We start from the raw sequence: 23569 nt of genomic DNA, 5'->3' as shown, positions 1-23569 counted from the left end.
AGGGGCTCAATTCACAGTTTTCACAGTTTTTTTGGTGAAAAGAAGAGGAGGGATCTCCCAAAGCTTATTTTCCCCTTGTATTCCCCCATTCCCCTCAGCTGTGCTGGGTTGTTTCTGAAGGCCCACGCAGTCCTTGCTGGAATTTGGAACAATTTCAGTTATGGGTAGGGATAGGAACTTTGCATTGTAATTCAGGCCTCTTACAGGCTTAACTGCACTGACGTTTTTTTCTGTTCTGTGTGGCTGCTTTCCAAAAGCTCTTGGAAAATGCAGCAGTTTTGCCAGTGTTGGTATGGTCACTGGTGACAAGACTTGGTGACATGTTGTTCGTCTTTCCCAGTGTGAATACTCTTTAGGATGCCCTATCAATTAGAAAAGCTTTTTCTGGCTGAAATAGATTACTTTTTTCTTATTACAGGAGAGTTAAAAGAAACTGTACTGCATATGTATAATTTTTCAGCTCTAAGATTAAGATCCTGGTTGACCTTATCTTGCCTCTTAATAAATATTTGAAATGCATTTCTATCCTCTTGATTTTCTGAACTGCATGTGAATCCAGCGAGGTGTGCCTCACAAGCTGACTTCCTTGGGTTGCAGCAGCATGAGGTATCCCATTGAAATTCAATTTGTGGTTGCAGGCAATTGTTTTTTTACACTAATTTTATTCACCTGGCATCTTTTTCATGCTGTCACCTAGGATGCAGGGTCGAATTAGTATCAGAAGAAATCCTTTTTTCTCCTTCCAAATTAAACTATTAATATTTAACTACTCAAATTGCTATTAATTTTTAACATATTAATTGAATGATCTCCTTCTGTGGCATTGGAGTGCTTGTGCATAAGGATCCTGCTTCTGTTGCTGCAAGATGGAAATTAGATGGAGGCTCCTAGCTGACATCCATCCCATCTGTATGCATCGGAGCTTATGGTAGGAGATTTCCTCCAGGGAATTTATCACCGTGATGCTGTAGGCTCTCTCTGTGTTCAGGTTTTCTGAGGAACAGTTGAAACTAAAAGCTCCATGGTCCTCTATGGGCAAAGTTACTCAATTATTCTAATGCTAATTTAGTGCTGATTTCAGCACTTGTGCAGCAGAGCTCAGGGATCTGATGGAAAGACAATTTCTTCTTTTACTGTGACAGTATTTGCTGTTACTTGTAGACATTTGTCATCTGTCAAAGAAGTGACACACGAGACACTGATTGTTAATGATTGTAATTAGGTTTGAGCCCCTAAATGGAAGATGTTAAAAGGACTGAAATTACAGTCTTTATCAAAATTATGTGCAAGCCATACTTATATCACTTTCCTCCCTTCCTCTAACTGTGGGACAGGAGCAGGGAGAGGACCAAGGAACCTCGCCTTTTCTTCTCTGAACAGGGGTGTTCTGCTAGGATATAGTGAAGGCACAAAATGCCTTTGCAGGGATTAGGGACAGTATCTAGAGCAGGAATGTTATTTAATGTGTAACGTATGCCTTTGTTTTTCTCTCTGGTGACGAATGACAGGACCTGAGGGAATGGCCTGAAGTTGTGTCAGGGGAGGTTTAGGTTGGATGTTCAAAAAAGGTTCTTCCCCCTTGGTTGGGGTGGTTGGGCAGTGGAACAGGCTACCCAGAGAAGTGGTCAGAGCACCAAGCCTGGGAGAGTTCAGGAAGCATTAGGACAACACTCTCAAGCACATGATGTGACTCTTGTGAACGGTGCTGTGCAGGGCCAGGAGTTGGACTTTGATGATCCTTGTGGATCCCTTCCAACACAGCATGCTCTGTGATTCTGTGTTTAATTAGTTTGATCTTTTCATTTCTTGAAATTCTGTGAAGAGTAATGTCTGGGCATGTACCTCCTGACACCTTCCTCCAAATAATTTTTCAGTGATTGTCTTTCTGATGCTTAACCTGTGACAGTAAGTTTACATCTATCATTTTCCTAATGGGCTTTTATCAGATTTGTTTCAGCCATTCCTTGTTTGTGGTTATCAGCAACTTGATTATTTTATAGTACTTGTACATGCAAGCTAGCCCTGAAATGTCAGCAGTGCTCCAGCATGTCAAAATATTTACCTGTCACCCAACAGTAAAAAATGTCTGGTTTCCCTTAGATTCCCTTAGATTTTGTTTCAAATGGTTCAAATATTCCAAATCCATTCTCTTTTTCCTTCTTGTCTGTTGGTGAACCATTTCATTATATTAGAGCTTTTCAGTGACATAACACCTTTCTGACCATTTCTTCACGAAAGTATCTCCATCATACAGTCAGTTAATGAGAGAGAGGGGTGGAATTCAGCTTGTGCCAGATGTTCTCACCCTTAGATTGTGCCTTCTGCTTTGAGCATGTTCTACAGGAAGACCTGTGCTCAGTTTAGCTGACAGAATCATTACTCCCTTTTCTGAACTGGAATGCTGTATGTAATGCTGCTTTTCTTTGCTGCAACACATGCTGGAATTAAATTATAAGCAGTACATTACTCCGTGGTGTGCATAGGTACATGTGTTTTGTGTGGAGGTTGTTCCTTGTGAACATGAAAATTGTTCTTTCCAAGTTCACCCTTACTTGAGTCTCATTTCTCATATTTTCTCTTGTTTGATTTAGGTCACATTTTTTGGAGAAACATTCTAACCCTCCTCCTGAAGTTTAATCTTCCTTTGTGATCATTTAGCCCCACTTTCTCACCTGTCCTATCCTAGCAGAGAGATTTCTGAGTCAGTAACACAGAGAAGGGAGCCTGGAAGTAATTGGGACTTCATGCTCTGGGGGCTCCTGCTCTGAACCTCCAGCATATTTCTGCAATGCTTTCGGTGGTGTTTGATGGTTTTAGGTACTTCAACTTACTGCCTCTTTATCCCCAAAATTATATTCTAAGTTTCTTGGGGAAAATACTCCTTTCTTGCCTCATCATCAGTTCCCTTGTAAAATCCTATATTTGAATTCCCCTTTTTTGTTCTGCTGTGATTATCCTTTGGTAAGTTAGTTGTGCAAGCCTGTACAATGTATGGTATATAAATTCTGTTTGATCCATCTTTTGTCTTAGCAGCGGGATCTTCAAACTGTGCACTGTTTTGCTGATGTAAGAGGGTAGAGTTGCAGCCAAAGGAGCTCAGGTTGTGATCTTGTCAGATCTCATATGACAAGTATGGGCCTATTGTGATCACTATTGTGCTAGAATAACTCCAAGGAAAAAATAGATATCCTATGAAATGCACTAGTTTCTATTTCTGCTTTGAAATAAAAATTAATTCTGTGAGTGGAGAGTATATATGATGCTGAATTTGCACATCTGGAGGGGTAAAGTAATTTGATTACTTCATTCCATGTTAAAGCTCTGTAGTATTTTTGTGAGGCTAAAGGAGTTAACTGAAGATTTGTACCCAGGAGTGACATAAAGAACTAACCTTACTTGTTTTGATTTTTTCTGTTTTTAAAATTTTGAAGTGCTGAGAACCCATTTATCCTAGTTAAATCCATCAGAGGAAGTTAGATTTTCAGCACTCCGAGAGAAGAAATCATTTAGTAATTTAGATACCTAAATACCTAAAATTGATTTTTTCAACATCCATTTTTGAGAATGTCAGTCAGCACTCACTGGCTTTCTTGCAGTAGTTACAACCAAGGTTGTTTTGTTTTGTTTTGTTTTTGGTCAGATTGATGTATTTTCCTGCAATATGATGATGTTTATCCAGGGAAGTAGTTGAGTCACCCTCCTGAAGGTATTTAAAAGATGGGGAGATGTGGCACCTGGGGTTATGGTTCATTGGTGGGTTTGGCAGTGCTGGGTTGATGGTTGGACTCACTGATCTTAGGGGTCTTTTCCAGCCTAAATGATTGTATGGTTTGACATTTCCTGTTTGCTTTCAGTAAGAAGCAAGATTCTGTCTTTGCTTGATTAAAAGCTTAAAATTGGCAGCATTTGCTTATTTAAAAGGTAGTACATAAAACATAAAGGAAAACCTAATGGCTTAATTATGTCTAACTTCATGACCAGAAGATCAGGAGAAGAATGCTAAGTGTTTTTGACCTTCATATTACCTGTTACACACAGTCCAGCACTCCTAAAGCCTTTGCTTTGCATCTCTGATGGGTGCAGAGAACTAATACACGTCCTGTCCTCATTATGCTTGAACTCTGCTACAGAGCCCTACATGTGATTTTATGTGTTCTTGTGTCAGCAGATTGACACATCTGTCTCACATGAAAGTTCATTTAGAAACAATTCCACCTTACTGTATTGCAATAGCACTAAGGGGAGTTTGTACTTGTTTGAAATGGGGTATGTGTTGCTTTTTGAAATTCCTTTTCATACGGTAGTTAAAGCATCGTGGAGTGCTGGAAACTGAAGCTTTACAGAACTTTCATCAGCCATATGAGTTCATGAAGCCGTGATGAAATGTTGGCTAAAAATTGCATCCAAAGGTATATGACATTCTTTCTGTATTACTGATTTTGAGATTTCTGCAGAGTACAGCTTTCAGGTATTGTTGAACTGAAAACACCTGAAAGATGAGATTCTGGTATCAACTTGATAGAAGTATGCAGCTTTCACAATTTTATGGATAAAAAGCAGCCTGTCCTGTTATATTGCTATATAAATAAAATGAAGCATATTGCTTGAGGGCTTTCTTCCTGACCCAGTGCAGGTGCTTGGAACATATTCAGCTTTTTACAACAATGAAGCAAAATAAAACGGTATCTTAAGATTTAATGTTAACAAGCATCTCTCCTGAAAGCTGTAAATTAGGCAGTGGCACTTGCTAGACAGTGTCTCAGGTACTTCAGATACTGTCATCACATGTGATTTTGTTATTTTCCTAAGTGAATGCCCTATGATTTAGAGAAATTGAGAACTTCACAGAACTGGTGTGTTGTTCTTGTCTCTATCAATATTAATGCCATGCTGCAGTCTAGTTGGAGCTGCCGAGCTGCTTTTTCTCGGCGTGGTACACCACATGTAATTCAAGGCTTTATTTGCTTTCTATATGAAATTACCTACTTTGTAACTATGTCAAGAAAAGCAACAACTACATAGAGAAATTTGGAATAACTAGTGGTTTATAAATACACAAATCAATATATGCAATCAAGGTGCCTCATAAAAGTCCAGTGCCTTGATGCTTAACTAGTTGATGAAAAAGCAAGGGATTGTATTAGAAATTTAACATCCCCTAGTAATAATCAAGATGATGATACTGCTTAGCATGTTCCAATTAAAAAACACTGTTCTGCTTTATAATTCAGTCAGGATGACTTGTGTGAGGTAGAGCTCAGAACACAATCCCAGCACATGGACATGTGCTCTGACTGACCATTGCACTTCAAGGCCATACTGTGTCTTTTATGAAATCTGGAATTTCTTTGGGATTCCTTAAGTAAATAAATAAGTGAATAAGAGACAGACATGCACAATAGGTTACTGCATATCTCTAGAAGTAACTGCTTAAACTGGTTATTCTGATATATAAATCTGGTAAGGAGAAACAGTTTTAAGGTGTTTTTGTTCTTGCAGATGAGGACTCATCTATTTGCTTTTCAACACATTCCCCATGTGTACAGTATCATCACATTTTTGTTGATTTTGTGAATAATTTCCTGTTCCTCTGAGGCTTTGTCATAATAATTGATATCCCTTAGTCTTAAAAATGGTTTTATATTGGAGCAATAGGTTGTATACTTCCTTCAACCTGTGGAAGAATTTGAGAGATTAATTCTGAGCTTGTAGGACCAGGAATGAAGCTCCTATGCACTCTATTACCATTTAATTTAGGGATTACTCAGGGTCTGTAAGGCAGTCAATGTGCAATCCTTACTAAATTTTAGATCTGAAAAGTCATCTGGTGTTTGTGGAGTTCAGCCTCACTCCTGCAGGCTCTGAGTGGCTGCATATGCCAGCTCTTTGTTCAGTGCAAAATTGTACTTGCAGAAGAGCTCATTGCTTTGATGGGAGGACTTTGCCATCAAAAAGCTAACACAAGATTTTTTTTTTTTTGACAATGAAGTGTGGTTTCTTCCTTATGGAGTTTTTTGTTTGCATCTCATATGCAATAAGCAGATCTTCAAACTCTTTGTAATGAATGTTTTGTGTAGATCCTGTCTGAATTGCATCCAATGCCTGTCTCCACAATTGTGCTCAAAGTTTGCTGGCAAGTTTGAGAATTCAAGATGCGCATTGCTAATGACATGAATAATCTGGCTTTCAAAAATAAGTCCACAAAACTGCAGCAGAGTACCCAGCTGAGTATGTCATGTAGATCGCTGTTTTATTATCAGCCGCTGATAAGGGGTTGTTTTGAAATTTCTGTGTATATCAATATTACTAATATTTTGCTATTATGTAGGGCATGAAAATTCAATGTAAAAGATTACTCTTTATACTGTGACTCTTCACATTAATAAACTACTAGCTGCTTTTGATAATTTTAATATTCTTTACTATTTTGACTTGTCTACTCAATTTAAATGCACTTAAAAGACTAGGGAAATAATATTTAAGTATAAAGATAAAACAACCATGTACACTTCCAGTGATTCTTGCATTTTCAGACATTTGATCTACTTTGTTCAATGCTTTTTTTTCTTTAATCCTGGTGAGCTTCTGATTGGGGTGAAATGTGTCTTAATTTTTCAAGATTTCACTTCTTCAGCTTTTCCACTTCTTACTTTGATTTCTTGTTTTCTTTTTTATGATTGTGTTCAGAAAACAGTAAAACCAAATGTCTCTCTTCTCACTTCCTTACAAGAAGTTATATAGGCATTTAAGGTATATGTGCAGATATCTTATAGTGTGCTAGCAAAAGATCAATGATTTTTTTCTTCTCCTCTTCCAGAAAACAAATGCAGTATTACTGTCAGCAAGGCTACCTGTTATTCATCTTGATTTAGTCAAAAATAAACTTTTTTATTACAACAATTTAGAATTTCTTCACTGCTCAGTGAACTCATCTCATGGAAATTCAAATAGGTACTATTGGCAGTTGTTTTTATAAGGTAGTGAGGCAGAACAGAGGATCAGGGTATAAAGTACCTTTCCCTTGGGGGGGAAAAAAAGATAGGTACATACACAAATGCTCTAAATTAGCCATTACCATTCAGAGAAGAGATGCTGAAAATGTCAGCTCACTGCTCAGCTGTGGTCAAAGCTGAGCAGAATAGTGAGATCCTTTGGGAAAGGCATTGAGAACCAGTTGATCAATATTATTATACTGTTGTATAAATTCATGATGTTCTGGAGTCTTGAATCCTGTGTGTGCCTCTGGCCTGCCCATCTCACAAACTGAGAGGATCACATGGAGAACTTGAGTGCAAGAAGGGATGTGGTAGAGCAGAACTCCTTCAGGTTGTAGAAGGAGTTTGATTCCAAGAGGCAACTGCGGGCACATTTGGAATTCTATATTCAAATTAAATCCCACTATTTCCTCCTAATTACCCAAGAGTAGCATGTGTCTACCTTTTTAGAATGTAGTCTAAATAATTTCATGTTTAACACCCGAAGGTGTTTGTTGTGTCATAAAATACAAAGGCATCTTAGTTTCTTATTAAAAGAATGGCAAATGGGGTACTTCTGCCAACATTTTGGATGTTTAAGTGCTCATAGGGATAGAGTTGCAGAAGGAAACAGTGGGCTTTTCTGTTCTGCACTCTGTTCCTTCTTCCTGTTTTCTTGTGGAAATGGGCAGGGTGAGCTTGGATGCTGAAGTTGGGAATGGGTATAGATAAAATTAATTTATTTCTCTGATTCTCATGAGTAGAAAAACACATTTAATTGTGTTTTTTTACCCAGAGTTTTCTGAATTCACAATTAGCTATTATCATTCACCAGCTTACCATCTATCTGCAATGTAATTTCTTGTTTGATGTATGCATCTTGTTTCTAATTGCCTTGGTTTTCTGTGGGAGATTCTTCCTGTGTGTTCAGAATAAAGCTTCCTTTTATTCAATCTGTTTAAAAGCTATTCCTTTTGTTTCATCACAACTTCTTATAAGCTTATAAGCTGAAATCCTAATTCCACTAAGTCCACAATTCTGCCTAAATTAATTTTTTTTTAATCTATCATTTTTAAAGCCTTAGTTATTACATAGAATTCTAATGACCTGCAACAAAGGGTTGTGGCTTTTTGGAAGTATTTTGAGAGATGGCTTTCTCCTTTCTGAGTTTTCAGAGACCATTGCTTAATGACTGCCAGATAATTAATTTTACATTAGCCTACATGTACTCTAGACAAATGGTATCTGTATTAATAAAAAATGGTGGCATTCAATGACCTTGCTGTTCTGGAGTTGTCTCTCTTGAGTCTCTTGGTCATAGAAATGTTTGCTTCGTTTGTGGTTTTGCACCCCACAAGCTGGCTGTTATCTTAACAATTTAGAGAACAACTTAGATTTCTTTTCAATGTTATGAAAATATGAATAAATGGATAGTCAGAATCTTTGCACAGTGTATTCCAAAGATGAATGTTTTATTATTAAAGTATGAAGGCTTTGAGGAAGTAATAAAAGAGAATCCTTACAATAAGAAAACTGTTTCTATCTTGTAAGCAAGTTTAAATTGGGGCCTTTTCTCGTAATAAAAAGTGAAAGTAGCTATAGTGAAAGACCCTACAATAGAATGTCTCCTGTAATTCCATCCCAGTGCTGTCTTTTTTTGAAGAGCATCTCTATTTTAAGAAAATGAAGATAAAAATTTCAGCATTCCTGCTTAAAAATAAATCCTGTGTTAAGTGTACCTTTTAGAAATTATAGGTTTTAAATCCTTTATGTGTTTTTGCACAAAGGAAAGCTGTCCTGATTTTATGACTCTTGACCAAAAGGTTCTTAGCTTCACTGTGTGGTTATTGCTAGAACACAGGGTTCTAATTTTCAATTAGGCATTTTAGATAAAGCACAAACAATACAAATTCTTGAGTTATTCCAAGCATGCACAGGAAAAAAAAAAAAAAAAAAAAGCGAGAGAAAGCTAAAGTTGTCTAGATCCTGCCTTCATAGCCCATACACATCTAGTAAGTGCTAACAGTGTTATGTCTTTCAGCATGGGAAAGGAGGCATCTTATAAATTCTGTGGTAGTTCTGGAAAATGTGTTAAAAAAGATACAAACAGAATATAAGCAAAGGCCATATTCCTCTTAGATAATGAATAGAAAATTATTTTATTGAAAAATAAATCTCTTATCTCTTTTGTAAGAATGTGGATACTTATAATACCCAAAACTTCAAAAGTATAGAACTATGTTATTTTTTTCACTGATGCTTCTGATGTTAATTGTCAGAGCTGCCTAGAGCTTTTCACAAACACTGCATTTCATGTACATATGAAGGGAGAAAATTTGCATTTTATTGTAAATGTTTATATGTATGTTTAGATATGTTTCCATTTGCTTTCATAAATACATGACAAAACCTTTTTTGTACCTTGCGTATGTTCAGAATTATTTTTTTGTGGTTGTTTTTACTTACAAACAGTTTTGCAGTGTCATGTAGGTGGCTTTATGCAGAATGTTTTACCTCAGGCAAGCAAAATCTTTGTCTGGCATTTTTCCTTCTGCCCCCAGTGCTTTTCCTTCTGCAGTCTTCCAGTTCAGTTTAGCCCACAACAGAAGGTATTTTTTAAGTACCACAAAACAAAAGTATTTTTGAGGTTCCTTCACAAAGATTAGTCTGGAAAAGTTGTGGTAAAAAAAGATTTGACAGAAATATATGTACATGAAGGTTGCTGACTTTTTTTTGTCCTTGTTTGAATATTTCCATTTATACTTCAACTGAAGTGATCACAAATCAGCAGCTGGAATGATAACTCATTTGAGGTGTGCAGGAGCTGCTACAGCCTGGTCTGGGTTATCTTCCTTAGCCTTAAATAGACACTTGTGTTTTGAAGACAGCTGAAAGTTTAGTTAAAATTTAAACAAGTGGTTTCACAGCTGAAACGTGGCATGGTTGAATGGTCTGCTGCTGCTGAAGGTGGAGCTGGTACAGCTGGTAGAGAGCCTTGACCTTTCACAGCAGTTCTTCTGTTGGCACTTGTGTTCCTGCTCTCCTTGTGCCTCAGGTGTCTCTCCTTTGTTGGTTTTACACCTGTGCATGGCAGCTGTTGCTGTGCTGGGCTCTGTGCCTGGTTGGGGTCCATCTCCTCAAGCACACACAGGGGGATGCAGAGTGGTCACGGCTGTCTTGGCAGCCTGGTCTTCAACAATTTCTTACTCATTCCATGTCCTTGTGTCTTCCATGGGAAGGGGTTGTTTGCCCACTGTGCTGAGCCTGGGGAGCTTCTGGGTGTGCTCTGGTATCAGCGTGCTCAGACCAGGCTGTGTTTTGGTGCAGGGGCGTTTTCTGCTGCCTGTGGGATGCGTTGGGGCTTCTTAGAACAGGATGTGCAATCCCTAACCAGCTACTTGAAACTATTTTCTGGTGAATTAACTTCACTTTTTATGTGATTGTTATCTCTCTAAGGCCATGTAGTATTGAAATGAATTCTGTCACTGTCAAGATAATCTTTGATTAGGCTGCTTCTGAACAACAAAGTAGAGGTAACTATAATACTTGTTTTCTACAGCTGTGCATGTGTTGGTGTAAAACTACCCACATATCAACATTAGACCTGTGATACTGTTGGTGTGGACTTCTGAGGTGATGTATAGAATCATACAACACAGGTGATGGATGTGTGTTTTTGTAAAATGATGATCAATTTCTTACAAATGCTTTTGGAGGCAGATGGCCATTCTCAGGTGAAGGCTGAAGAAAAAATGAACTTCATAGTTATTTCTTTACAAGATAGCCTGAGCTAGGTGTTGAACTGAGAAAATTCACAGAAGATCCTCTCTAACATTTTGGAAAAGTTCATGAAAGCTTTTGAAAATTTTAGGCAGTTTTTGTCCAGAAAGAAAATATTAAGTTTAAAAGTGTATTTTTCTGGTCTTAGCAGTAGCTTGGTGGGTAGGAAATAGGGCTAGGAGAGTTGAAGCATCAGAGATGATGTATCCTTCCATCCCCCATCTCTACTTACAGGAAGAATAAATAAAATACAAAAGAAATGAGCAATGGACATTTGAGTCTTCCCTCTTTTTTTTTTGCAATAGAAGATGGAAATCCTTTAATTTTCTATAAAATCTTCAGTATTTGTGAATTTCAGAAGAATGATAAATGCTAGGGAAAAAGCAGCATCTTGTAATAGCCTTGGTTTTTAGAGATGGGGAAAAAATGCTCAATAAACTAACTGATCTTGTGGCTTTGCCATAAAGCATGAAATAGATGCACAACAATCCTGAGTAACAGAAATGCTGATGTTGAAGGCAGTTCACAGAGATTTCATAAACAAATTAACTTGCCTGTAAGAAAAGAATGGTGCTGCTGTTGTAGCTGTTCATCAGTGGTAGCTGATCATGAAATAAACATTAATAATCCAGGTGAATGAGAGTTGGGTCAAGGAATTCTGTCCTTTTCAGTAAGCCTATTCTTTTCATTTTTTCATCTTTGATCATGAACTCATTTTGTGTATATTATATAGCAAATAGAAGTCAGAGAGATGGATGACTTCAGTCAGACTTAATAGTGACAGTTTCATTCCTGAGCATGGCAGCTCATTTGTTTACATATATGTGTGTATAAGAAACTAAAAGTTACTTTTGTTTTCTTTGCTAGAGTCCCTTTCTTGTGCTTCTCATTTCCAGCTACAAGGGAAATAGTCAAAATAAGACAGACCTGGGCTTTTTGTCTTGCCTCTGCCCTCTTTGGTGCTTTGGAATGATGCTGTCTGTGACTCCTTTCTCTTGCTGTGCGGGGTCCTTCTCTGCCAGTTTTGCTTGGTGTCTAGTCAGTATTTACCATAACATTAAAGCAAAAGCAGGCTCTGTCTGATGTGCTCGAATGGGGATTTTTGGAAAGCAATGTGTGTATGAAAGCGATATTCTTTGCAAATTAGTCACAATCTTATTTGAGTTTAAACAGAGCATGAGCGTTTCCCTGCTCCCTTCCCATTGTGAACACGCAAGTGTTCCAAAGGATGAGCTCCTGTGAGGGCACATAAAACCCAGGAAAACTTACTACTGAGACATTCTTAAGGATTTTTCATCTGGATGAAAAGAGTTTTGTACCTTGGCAGGAAATCAATGCTTTCTCATTCTTATTAGGCCTGTAGCAACATCAGCTATAGACATCTCTACACCAGGGAAAACTTTACTTGAAGTTCCCATCGTTGTAGCCATATTGCTGCTAAGAAATCTTGGGATTCCTCATGCAGATGGAGTTCCCTTAGTCCTCCTTGTGCTAGCACTGTCAGGGTGTTTCATGAAGGGCAAGATCCCATGTTCAGATTTGTTGCTGACTCTTTAAATTACATCAGCTTTGATAAAACTGACCTCTGTTTACAAAATATTACTGTGGGATAGCTGCTCTGTCAGTGCTAAATCTTTTGATATTTCCAGCATCTGTGTATCTGCAGAAATGCTAAATAATGATTTATATTGTCAGAGTCCTAGAACAACCCAGCAGACTTATCCTCTCCTGTGCATTTTGGAAAAACACATCTGGTACCACTGTGAAATCTTTATTTATACTTCAAGTGCTGAGAAGGTAATAGACTAATTTTGGCAGTTGTTGGAGTAAGAATGTTCTTGTGTACACACATGGGCCTGTTGCAAAGGCATTCTCATTATAGTTTGAATACTAACACGGGAAAGCTTGTGACAGTTAGGAGTAGGAGGAGGAGGGAGAGATTATGGAGAGGGTGTCTCTTTTAAAAGAAAGCATAATTCAGCTTCAGCTGCTGTAGAGAGCCTCCTTGGAGGGATTGCTTGATCCTTTTTGCGTCTGACCCAGCAGCCTGAGTACCATGAGACCAAAGCAGCAAAGAATCAAACTGTGGTACAGTTTCCTTAAAGATGAAGGAGAGAACAGGCAGCCCTTCAAGAGCTCTGGCATTCTGAATATGTAAGGCCTCTGAAAACTGGCAAGAAGCTGCAGTGAATTACTAAGCAGAGCTAGGGAGCAACATAAACTAACAAGTATAAATTCAGGCATGAGTTTATCAGCTGGAGCCAGGCACTTATGAGAGTTTGTGTGTTTCTTGCTAAAAGCAAAGAGTGAGAGGCTGATATATTGCTTTGATGCTATTTAAGAGAAAATAGTTGCAATCCATATCATTTTGCTGTCAAATGTATTTGAAAAATGGAAAACATGTTGGATATATGTTCTGCAAATAATTATCAACAATGTTCCAGAAGTATTTGGTTTAGTGGATTCCTTAGAATTCACCATTCAAATCTTACATGTCTTGAATTATCTTTAAATTGGCTGTTGTTCTGTACTGTGGCAGAGTGAGAGCATTGCAGAGGTTAATTGCAGCCTGTCAAAGCCTGTGATGCTGCTGTTCTCACTGGAGAGACTCTTCCAAAGGGCTTTGTTTAGTCTGCAAAAACAAGTATTTTGCTCGTGTTTTAGGGGCACTGCCTCTCTGTGATCTATAGAAGGCTAGACTTGTCTGTAGTCCTTTGAACACACTGATGCACTGGTAAAAAGCTTAAGCAAATCCTAATTCCAGGAAAGCATAGCTTTTACCTTTCAGCATATGGATATCAGCCTGATGATTGCAGCTGCATAAATGAAGGCTACAAAGAAGGGTTCCAGATTCTGATTTTTTTTTAATGTCAATTATCTGTTGTGTGGTTTTAAGAAAATTCATTGCATGCTTTTGAGTCCACTGAAGAAAATTGTAAAGGCACCAGTGCAAAAGTGTAAAATATTCAGGCCTTCTTTGCGCAATCCTGTATGAGGGAAGTTCCTTGTAATTGCAGGGAGAAGCAGAAAGCTTTGGGGTCAGGTAGCTCATCACCTCTAACTGGTGCTTTACAAGAACAAAAAGGTAGCAGGAGAGTGAAGTGCAGGAGCTGTAGCAAATTTGGCTCCAGGTAGCAGCTGGACTTGCTGGATGAAAGCAAAATATGGCCTGTTTGTCTGGTGGGAGCCTCTTTGAGGCTCAGTGGTATGATTGGTGCTCTAAAAATGTGAAATGTTACTATGTGCTGTTAGAGAAAGAGTCAGTTCAACCTGAATGAGAGCAAGCAGTTGTGACGACTGAGCTGTGTAGTTAAAGGGCGGGCTGGTAGGGCCCCTCTTGTGTTACTTAGCTTGTATTTATGATCATTGCTGCTGGTGATGGACAGTGATGTAAAGGTTAATCTTCACAGCAGATATTTTTCCCTGATAATCTTCTTCATAGTTTTTTGTCAAAGCCCTACTTTGCCTCCTCACCCATTCTTTTTCTTCTGTTTTTAAACCTAAATAATCTACTGTTGCCATGCACATTTTGGGTTTCTGAACAGGAGCAAGCCCATAGCTGACTTCCGTGCCAAGCACTCAGCCATTGCAGCATCCTGGTTCTCCCACTTGGTTTTCAAATGCCACGTCAGTTCACTGCAAAGGTCACTGCATCTTGTAATTTTCTTTTTTTTTTTCCTTTTTTCCCCTCCCCACTTAGAGCATGATGAGTGTGGCAGTGGGCAGCACAACTGTGATGAGAATGCAATCTGCACTAACACCATCAGGGGACACAGCTGCACCTGCAAACCCGGCTACGTGGGCAACGGGACCATCTGCCGAGGTAAGCCTGTTATTGTAGAGACACCATAAACTTGTCAGGCTTTATTAATATTTGCTGACAGTCAGCTGCATTCTGGTAACTTATGATGGCTGGATTTTGCAGTGGTTTGCTTTGAGATATCTTCTGGCAAATTATGGGAATTGATTTGTGTATGACTTCTTAGGAAGAAGGAAATATTTTTGGAATGGGAGGAGAAAAGAACATTATATTGGTTGCACTGAATACTGTCATTTGAGCTAGTATAACTCAGCTTTTGAGTGGTGTTCATGTTTTATAAAATGTGGATGCTATGTGCTGTCACCTTTGGCTTTTAAGTTTTAATGGGATGTGTTTTAAATTAGGATAATTATATTTTATGCTAGCAACAGGTAGTTGTTATTTGACTAGTTGCATCAGAATCATGACTTTTTTTAAACATATAAATCTTTAAATGTGTATTTTGAAGATTTCTGAGTTTTGTAAACAAGAAATTATGATAGCCAACTCTGCTTTCTGTGAAGCATTCATTTATGGCATGTCATTTATTTAGGATTGGTTTCATGTTTTTCTTTTGGTAGAGAAAGAGAAGCAAATATCTCATGTAAGGACAAAGGAGGGTTGGATTAGTGAAGGCTCTGTCTTGAAGTACTACTGAGTTGTAGCTCATGCATTGATGAATTATGTTTGTCTCAGAAAAAGCTGGTTTTTGTCTTTTCTGGGTTTTCATGCTTCCTGAACAGAATTACAGTAATAGAAATCTAAATTTTAGGTGTGTTTTTTTTTTTTTTTTTTAATGACAACAATTGAATTTGAGGAATGTACTGAATAAAACATTCTGTACAATTTCAGGCACAACAGGCTGAATATTGATTTTTCAGACTCTTGTAAATTGGCCAAACAATTCCTTAAAGGACAATGAGCTTTGATGCCATTCTTGTTTCAAGCTGAAGTCCTCCACCAAGATTGTCCTGTCAGCTGCTGAATTAGCAACCATCAGATTGGTTTTGATATGACTTTTATCTGGCTACTTTCCACCAATGCCAGAGCATCCCTGCACTTAAAAGTAAAATGGTTAGTTAAGGATTGAATAAAGACTAGAAAAATGTACTGGAAGTGTTGGGCAAGTTAAACCTCGGCCTGTTTGTATTGAAGATCAACAAGTGATACCAGGGAGAAACTCACTGCAGTCTTTGATTACAGTAAATATGAATTGCAGCACAGACGACTTGAGTTTCCGAGAAGCCTGAGTACTGAACAGCCTTACTGTAATATTTTCTTCTTATTATTATTATTTCATTAATTATATTTCTTTGAAATTGGGATGTTTGGATTAGTTAATAAAATCTATGTTTTCACACTGGTTTTCTTCATTTGCATACCTTTAATGTGCCAAAAACTCGAAGTAAAACTCCTACTGCATATTTATTAACCTAGTAATGTTGTAGTAATGAAATGGCACTAGAGAAATGTGATAATGTTTTTACTCTCAAAGTTCTATTGAAACTTGAGCTACTAGAATATATATTTTTGTGTATAGAAATATTACATATTGTATATATATATGTTTAGTATACCTTGAATTGCGCATGTAAGTGTAGTTGTAGTTGCCTTTTTGAGATAGGTATGCATAGAAATACAGGGAAATGTGTTCTTATATTCTGACTAGGAAGCATAAATTGGAAAGATGACTGGAAATTATAGAAAGGGGTTTGCAGTTTAATAATTATTGAAGTCACTAAGGACAAGAATAATCCAGCACTGCATGGAATAGTCATTACTGCTAACAAGCTACTATTAAAATCATCTGCATTTTAGTAAATTATAAAACACACAATATAAAGTACTGGTTTGATTTTCTGAGCCTGTGGTTCTGTGGTTACATGAGGTTTTCAGAAGTTTGGATGCTAATTGAAGAAATGTTCCCATTTTGCCCATGATAGCAGAAACACCACTTCTGCCTCTTTTTTACTAAGTTCAACAGCGATATGTCATCACTTACCTGCCACAGTGTTTCTTTGCAAAAATGCTGGCACAAGGAAAGAGGTGTGAGCATGTCAGGACAGCTATAAACTGCTGTTGGCTTGTAGTATTTTAGGGCTTTATCTTCAGGCAATACAGACTGGAAAAACATAGATAAAAGTCAAGGTGATATTTTTGCTGTAATACCATCTGAAGATAAGGTAAATGTTTCTATTCTCCTTGAGACATCTGCAAGTGTTTTATAAATGTTTACATGTTAGAGATGTGTACAGACACAAAGCAGTGGTTTCAACTACTACTGAAATAATGCATCTCTGTGGTTCAGTAGGAAATCTTACTAATATTGTTCGGCAAAACCATAAATGGAAAAATGATGGTTTTATGATGAGAGAAAAGGATTGGCTTTGTGCATGATTCTGCATTCCATTTCAACAATCTATTTTAGCAGTAGTTATAAAATGTAAAATCAGAGTAATGATCCTCTTTGGATTTAGTGAATAACACACTGATAGTCTTTATAAAAAAACCAGGATACTGTTATATTTGTTTTAGAAAAGAAAACATATTTAGTTGAATTAAATTGCATTTTGGACTACTGGCAAATACAACTCAATTACTCTGGCAGGAATTTGTGTTGTTTGTAATTTTTGTGAAAAGCACAGAGAAATAAAAAGGAACAGAAATAAGATGGACATGAATATAGTGATTGCTGGGGATTTATGAAAAAAAAAAAAAAAAAACCAACCCAAATATTGAAGAGGAAATAGAATATTTAAAAAACCCCAAACCTGTATAATCAGACAGTCGCACATCTTGACTAGCAAAGGATCTTGTGCATAAGGAATTGCATTACTGTAAATGTAGTACACTGGGCTGATTAATTAAAAACCAAACTGTGTCAAAGATGTGGAAACAGTCACGGAGGAGGGTGGTGCAGAAAGGGCACAGACCAAGACTTGAAGGCACTTCAGCATTAAAAGATATACTGCCATAGTTTTAGTGACACCAAAAATGGAAAGAGAAGTGGAGATGAATGCAATAAAAACTCTACAAACACATAGTTATTTATATGTAGACAGTGAGACAATAAACTAGAGACAAATAAGATTTCCTGTGGATACTCTCAATTTCACTTTAAGAAGCAAACTTGAGCATCTCAGGCAGACACTGAAATTTGGGTAATAGATGAGAGCAGAATGAAGCTGAGGTGAGCTAAAATGATAAGGCAGGACAATGCTGTGCCATCACCATCAGTAAACTGGACAGAACAATGGACCCAGAATCAGGTAGATTATATATTAGGATTTCTTCAGAAAATGGTAAGTAAACCAGAGATCCATTCTGGAAGAAATTACAGCATCAAAAGCAGAGGACAGAGGTATACCTACTTGACTAGAGAGAGATTCTGATTCTACAAATTTGTTAAATAACTTTTTTCTATGAAGGAAACTTTGGAAAAAATAAAAAGAAGTAAGAGTGATTTGGGACATAGAAAATGTTATAGGTGGGTAGTGGAAGACATGTCATGCCCTTTTACTGGAATTCTCTAAATGAATTTTAGAATTCATAGGTAGGGGTAGAATAAAGACAATTGGAGCAGTTTCACTAAACTTCAGGATAGGATGTAGTAGTGCAGCATTAAGGCTGCACTTCAAGTAGAAGGGAAAGGTGATATAAATTGGTTTAGCAACTGAGTGCTTTAGTTAAAGAGAGTTGTGGTAGGCAAGTGGTGGCTACTTGGTACAGCATGGTATTTTGAAGTGTGCCTGTCAGGCTGGATCTCGTGGGAGTCAATGCTTAGTGGCAGCAGTTAGAGGAAAGAAGTTTCAGTTTCCTAGGACAGTTTTGGTTTCCTGGGACAACAAGGTTTATGAATAACTCATCATCCATAGACACGATTGTGTGTATGAACATAAAACACTGTCATCTATGAAATGAGTAAAACTCACTGTCATGGCTTCAGCTGAAGAACCAGGGGTAGTGAATACAGATATAAATACCATTTCTGGACCTTAGAGGCTCTTGGTCTGTATTATGTTGTAGTGTTTCTGTGTGTAATCTTGACAGGGCTTGAATCTGGGAGGCTGGAAAATATATCAGGGGAAAATGTCCTTCTCTGCTTTTTGTCCTGATAAGTTCCAGTTCTGCTTGGCAGCCTTGCACCTCATGCTGTGGAAGTGACATGTTGAAGTAATGTGTGCCATTTGTTTAAAAATAAAAGACTTTGTGCTCCACAGTCTCCTCTGCCTCAGTGAGAGGGGAGGCAGAGAACACTTGCTGTGGAATGTACAGTCCTACAGCTTAGCAGAGTTTATTGTAGAACTTGTGCTCTACAGCACATCATAAGGTTTCTTAAAGTAATTGATAGCATTTGGGATGAAATACCTTAAATAAGCCCCCACCCATCATATTTTACCAGGAACAATGTGCAAGTTGCCATCCAGGTTTTGTTGCAATTAGCTGTTTTCTTTTGTACAAGGAGATTTAGATGTAGTTAGTATACAAGCCTTGCTGTAACTCCTGGTATTTTGTTGGAAATGTTTGTTTTAAAGCATAAATTCTACCCACAGACATCCTTATACAGTATCAGAAAGATAGAAGTGGCCTTGAACATATTCAGATGCTAAACAGGAGCAGTTGTTCAGAAACATGGACGAGGTGTGTTTGCTACTCTTTCTCATGTAGATTTGTCGTGGAGAATGAACAGAAGTCTAGCACTTAATCAAGTGCAAATACTGTTCACTGTACTTTCATATTTTGCATGTACAATCTGTCTGACAGGTATATTTAGTGTGCTATTAACATCTCATTTAGTGGTTTCTACTGAGGTGCAGATTTATTGGAATGATTAAATGAGATGGATTTAGTTACAATCATACACCATAAAGCAAATGTATGCAATAGGACTGATGCTTGGGCAGAAAAACATCAGGTATTGTGAAATAAAAATCAAACCAGTGTTTATTCTAATTAATATTTAGGCTGTATAATAGCTTACTCTGCCAGAGCATAGACTATGATTTTTTTTCCCCTGTTACATTTTTCTGCAACATTTCACAGGAAACACTTAAGGGATTAAAACTCAATATATGGTGGAGTCTTAAAGACTAGAGCTTTTATTTCCTTATAAGTGACTCAATTCTGGTGTAATCTGGAATTTGGTTTCTTAAAGACTAGAGCTTTTATTTCCTTATAAGTGACTCAATTCTGGTGTAATCTGGAATTTGGTTTCTTAATTGCACTGTGGGTCCTTATGTATTTTTGCTTTGGGATGTGTATTTAGAAGTGAGGTTGTTACTGGTGGACTTACTGGTCACTTCAGGAATAAAGTATTTGGACCTGTATATAAAAAGCAAGCAGATTTTGAATAATTACTCTTATTTTTTATATGGCAGTGGGGATAATCATAGGAAGTCTTTATTCATAATACACATAAAATGTTTCCTGGCAACAAGAGTACATCTCAGGCTTAACAATTGCTTCTGTTTGATGTCAGTCAATGAGTTGGCCTCTTTTACATTGTTTTAATCACAAATTATAATTGGGTGGACATATTGCTTTAGCCAATGGCACTTTGAGAGCTGTCTTGCACTGCTGTTTTCTTTGTTTCAAAGCAGGTATTTTTATATTTCTTAGTCTGAAATATATTTAATAATCTGAAGGATGTGTCCATGATAGAAGTTGTGTATCTTCCAAAGTGTAGGCAGTATAGTAATGATGTAGTAAACAGATGATTAAAGATAAAATAATTTTTATCTGTTATAGAATTTCTCCTGATAGGAAAAATACTTGAGTACTTTTAGTAAGAGCTAAAGAAGAAGAAAAAAATCATTCTCTTTCGTTATTTCTGTACTGAGTCCGCTTTTTTGTGTCCCTTTTACACTGACATCAGCAAAGCTAAGGTAGATTAAATGTCAGCAGCAATGGGAGACAGTGAGACGTGCTGATATCTTGATACTAAAGCATATCAGACCAGTCCTACTGCCTATTAGGTTTATGTTTTTTGCATGCAGGTGTATCTGTTGAAAGTGGAGTTGAAAGCCTTTATGAAGCATTGGGGTGTGTTATGAATAAAATGTAGGCCAAGATGGAAAGAAAAAAACATGACTTTCCCATAGCCTTGGAATTTTTTGTGGCTATAAGGCTTCCAATGGTTGGTGTGTCTTATTATGGCTTTAATTGCTGTTCTGGTGTAATATTCAACAGTCTCATGAAAGAATATGTGAGTTTTGACTCATGCTGAGATGTTTATCTTCATTCTTCACAGTCTTGAGCTTTGTATATTTTTATTATAGCTAATATACAGTGAATAAATCACTGTAAAAGCAGGCAAGTGCATTCACCTGCATTTTAGTGTCACATGGCACACGATGAAAATGCCATGGCAAGTGTAAGACATTGGGATAGTCACAATTTTTGCGTGAGGCATTCTACATATAATTTTTTTTAATAATTTTAAACCAGTAGGTATTTGTACAGCAGTGCAATTAGAATTATGATAATTTTTTTTCATTCTAAAACTAGCATGGCTAGACACAGACTCAAGACAGCATTATTGAAGCCACTAAATTTTCTGTAGTCCTAAATCCATTGTACTAATGAAAATGAGAATTTGAAATTTTAATATAAGAATCTTTGTATTTTTGTTCATGATTAGATATTTATCAAATGTGGTACAGCCATTGTAATTGCTGTGTTTTTGTTTGGATTTTGAATTATATGAACTCACTTTGTAAATTTGCCACGTACTTTTTAAACTCATTCTGGTGTTGTTCTTAGCTTCATTGCATAGATTAAGTTGTGTGAGGTGTTGAAATTCAGATGTAATTATTTTTGTATCTGTTGGATTTGTGTGAGTAGGTCTTGGAACTGAGGGGGCTACTCCCCATCTGTTTATGCTGCTGGGGAGGAGGAGCTAAAGCCTGGGAAGGAGTGACGATGGGGGGAAAGATTTATTAAGGTTTATTTCGTTTCTTGTTATCCTTTGATTTTGTTAGTAATAAATTCAGTTAATATCTGCAGCTTGAATCTGTTTTGCCCGTGAAGGTATTCAGGGGGTGATCTCTCTCTCTCAGTCCTGATCTCAACCCATGAGCCCCTGGTTCTATTTTCTCTCCTCTGTCCAGAGAGGCAGTGGCAGAGCAGCTGTGGTGGGTGGGTGCCTCTCAACCCACTGCATTGTACTGAGAGCCAAGCTCTGCACACCCAGCAATGTGCAGCCCTCTTTTACAGCCTCTCTAAGGGCACAGTGCTTCCTGGTGTTCAGAGCCTGTTCTCTGCATGAGATTGTTCAAGGTGATTTAGAATGCACATCAGATATAGAAATAGCTCATTTAAAACCCATGATTCACGTAACTTGTCAGAATCCAGATCCTGATCTCTTTGCTGTCACAGATTTTCTCACTGCTGTAGATTTATAACTAATTTAAAAGGAATGTAGCAGTGATTTGTGCTTGCTGGAGAAGTGGTCCAGTCCAGAGAACTGTTGTATCTGTATAAAAGGAAGGAAAAGCTATAGTTATGTATAATATTTTAAAACTTAATCTGACAGGTTTTTCTGTCTGTATGAGTAACTGCAAAGAGCTCAGCAGACCTAGTCACAAGTGCTTATGAGGGTTCCTAGGTTTACATACTAAAGTGGAGAGTCTCTTGGTGACTCAGTTGCTTATTGTCTGCTATTGCTTTGGTTTTCATTCATTGCTTTCAGCTCACCTGTTCACTCTGGGGTCACGGTCCTGTGCAGCATGCACAAAAGAATTGCCAGGTGATGACAAGTCAACAGATATGTTTCCCACAATCTCCTGGCCAGTAAAACTGGGCTGTGTAGAAGCATGAGACTATTTCACTATCCATTGCCTTCTCTTTTAAGAGCATAGTTAATAAAAGCAAAAATGTGAAGGTGTTAATTGAGAATTAATTTCTGCTCTATTGTAAAAGCAGGTGAACCCGGTGGGAAGAAATGATGATGTCTGACTCCAGCTCAGAAGGCTGAATGATTTCTTTGTTATAACTATACTATAATACATTAATATACTATTTAAAGAAGATACTAAAACTACAAACTTACTTGTGAATGAGTTAGATATGGTAGTTAGCACAACTTGTGACCCTCTTCTCGAGAGTCCAGACACAGGTGGACTTGATTGGCCATCAGGCTCAAACAATCCTCACCAGAATCCAATCAAGCAATCACCCCAGGTAAACAGTTCTCCAAACACATTCCACATGAGAAAAACAAGGAGCAGAAATAGAAATTGTTTTCTCTTTCTTTCCTCTGTGTTGCTCTATGAAAAATCCTGAAAGAAAGAAGAATGTCCCTGCGACATTGCTCCATACATTGTACTCATTTTCTACACTGTGTTTGAGATCATCTTAGTCAATAACTCCTGTTTGCAGCAGATATATCTCCTCCCAAGCTGCTGTCACCAAAACATTGAGGGGCACAACTTGGAGCCTCCTGAAGTCAAGATGCAGCTTTCTAATGCTACTGGAATGGTTCATTTGTGTTACACAACCTCATACTTTTCTTTTTCTTTCTGTAGTGTTTGTCGCCTTCTGCTGAGAAGGCGGGCGACCTGGTATCAAGACACAGCACGGCGACCCGGCCTCGCCCGGGTCACTCAGTCCACTGACATGCACAGACACCAATGTGGTGGATGGTCAAATGGCGTTTATTATCTCATCTTGTGAGGTTAAATAGTCAAGGGGGCTTTACTACGTCAAAGGGGGATGGTGGGTCTGGCTAGGGTTAGTAAGGAGTGGAAAACTACTGGAGTTAGGAGGGGCTGCATGCTTCAGGGGTGATTGATCATCTATAGCAGGATGAGGGGGGAAGGGTCTTGCTTTCCGTCACATCCCGAGATTTTCCGTTCGCCTGTCCCTATCTACCGCAAGTGTTGAAATCTAAAATTATCAATCATTAGCCTTCAAACACATCCTTTATTGAAAGAACTCATTCTTTGTACTCTACTGCTTTTTTGACAGGAGAGCAGTAGTTGCCATGGACAGTGGTTTGGTCAGCAGTACTGACTGC

The 23569-nt window shown here is 37.8% G+C and overlaps 1 protein-coding gene across 2 annotated transcripts in view; it reads left to right on the top strand.

Annotated features, from left to right (window-relative positions):
- NELL1 (neural EGFL like 1) overlaps window positions 1–23569 on the top strand; it is a 290478-nt gene that overhangs the window by 151761 nt on the left and 115148 nt on the right. For both annotated transcript variants that reach the window (XM_053981605.1, XM_053981603.1), the window contains exon 14: window positions 14455–14577. In XM_053981605.1, coding sequence (XP_053837580.1) covers window positions 14455–14577 — 123 coding nt within the window. The remainder of the gene's footprint in view (window positions 1–14454; window positions 14578–23569) is intronic.

This window comes from Vidua macroura, chromosome 6 (genome assembly GCF_024509145.1).
Source record: "Vidua macroura isolate BioBank_ID:100142 chromosome 6, ASM2450914v1, whole genome shotgun sequence".
Taxonomy (NCBI): Eukaryota; Metazoa; Chordata; class Aves; order Passeriformes; family Viduidae; genus Vidua; species Vidua macroura.
Note: the sequence above shows the minus strand (reverse complement) of the source record. Positions and strands in the feature narration are given on the sequence as shown.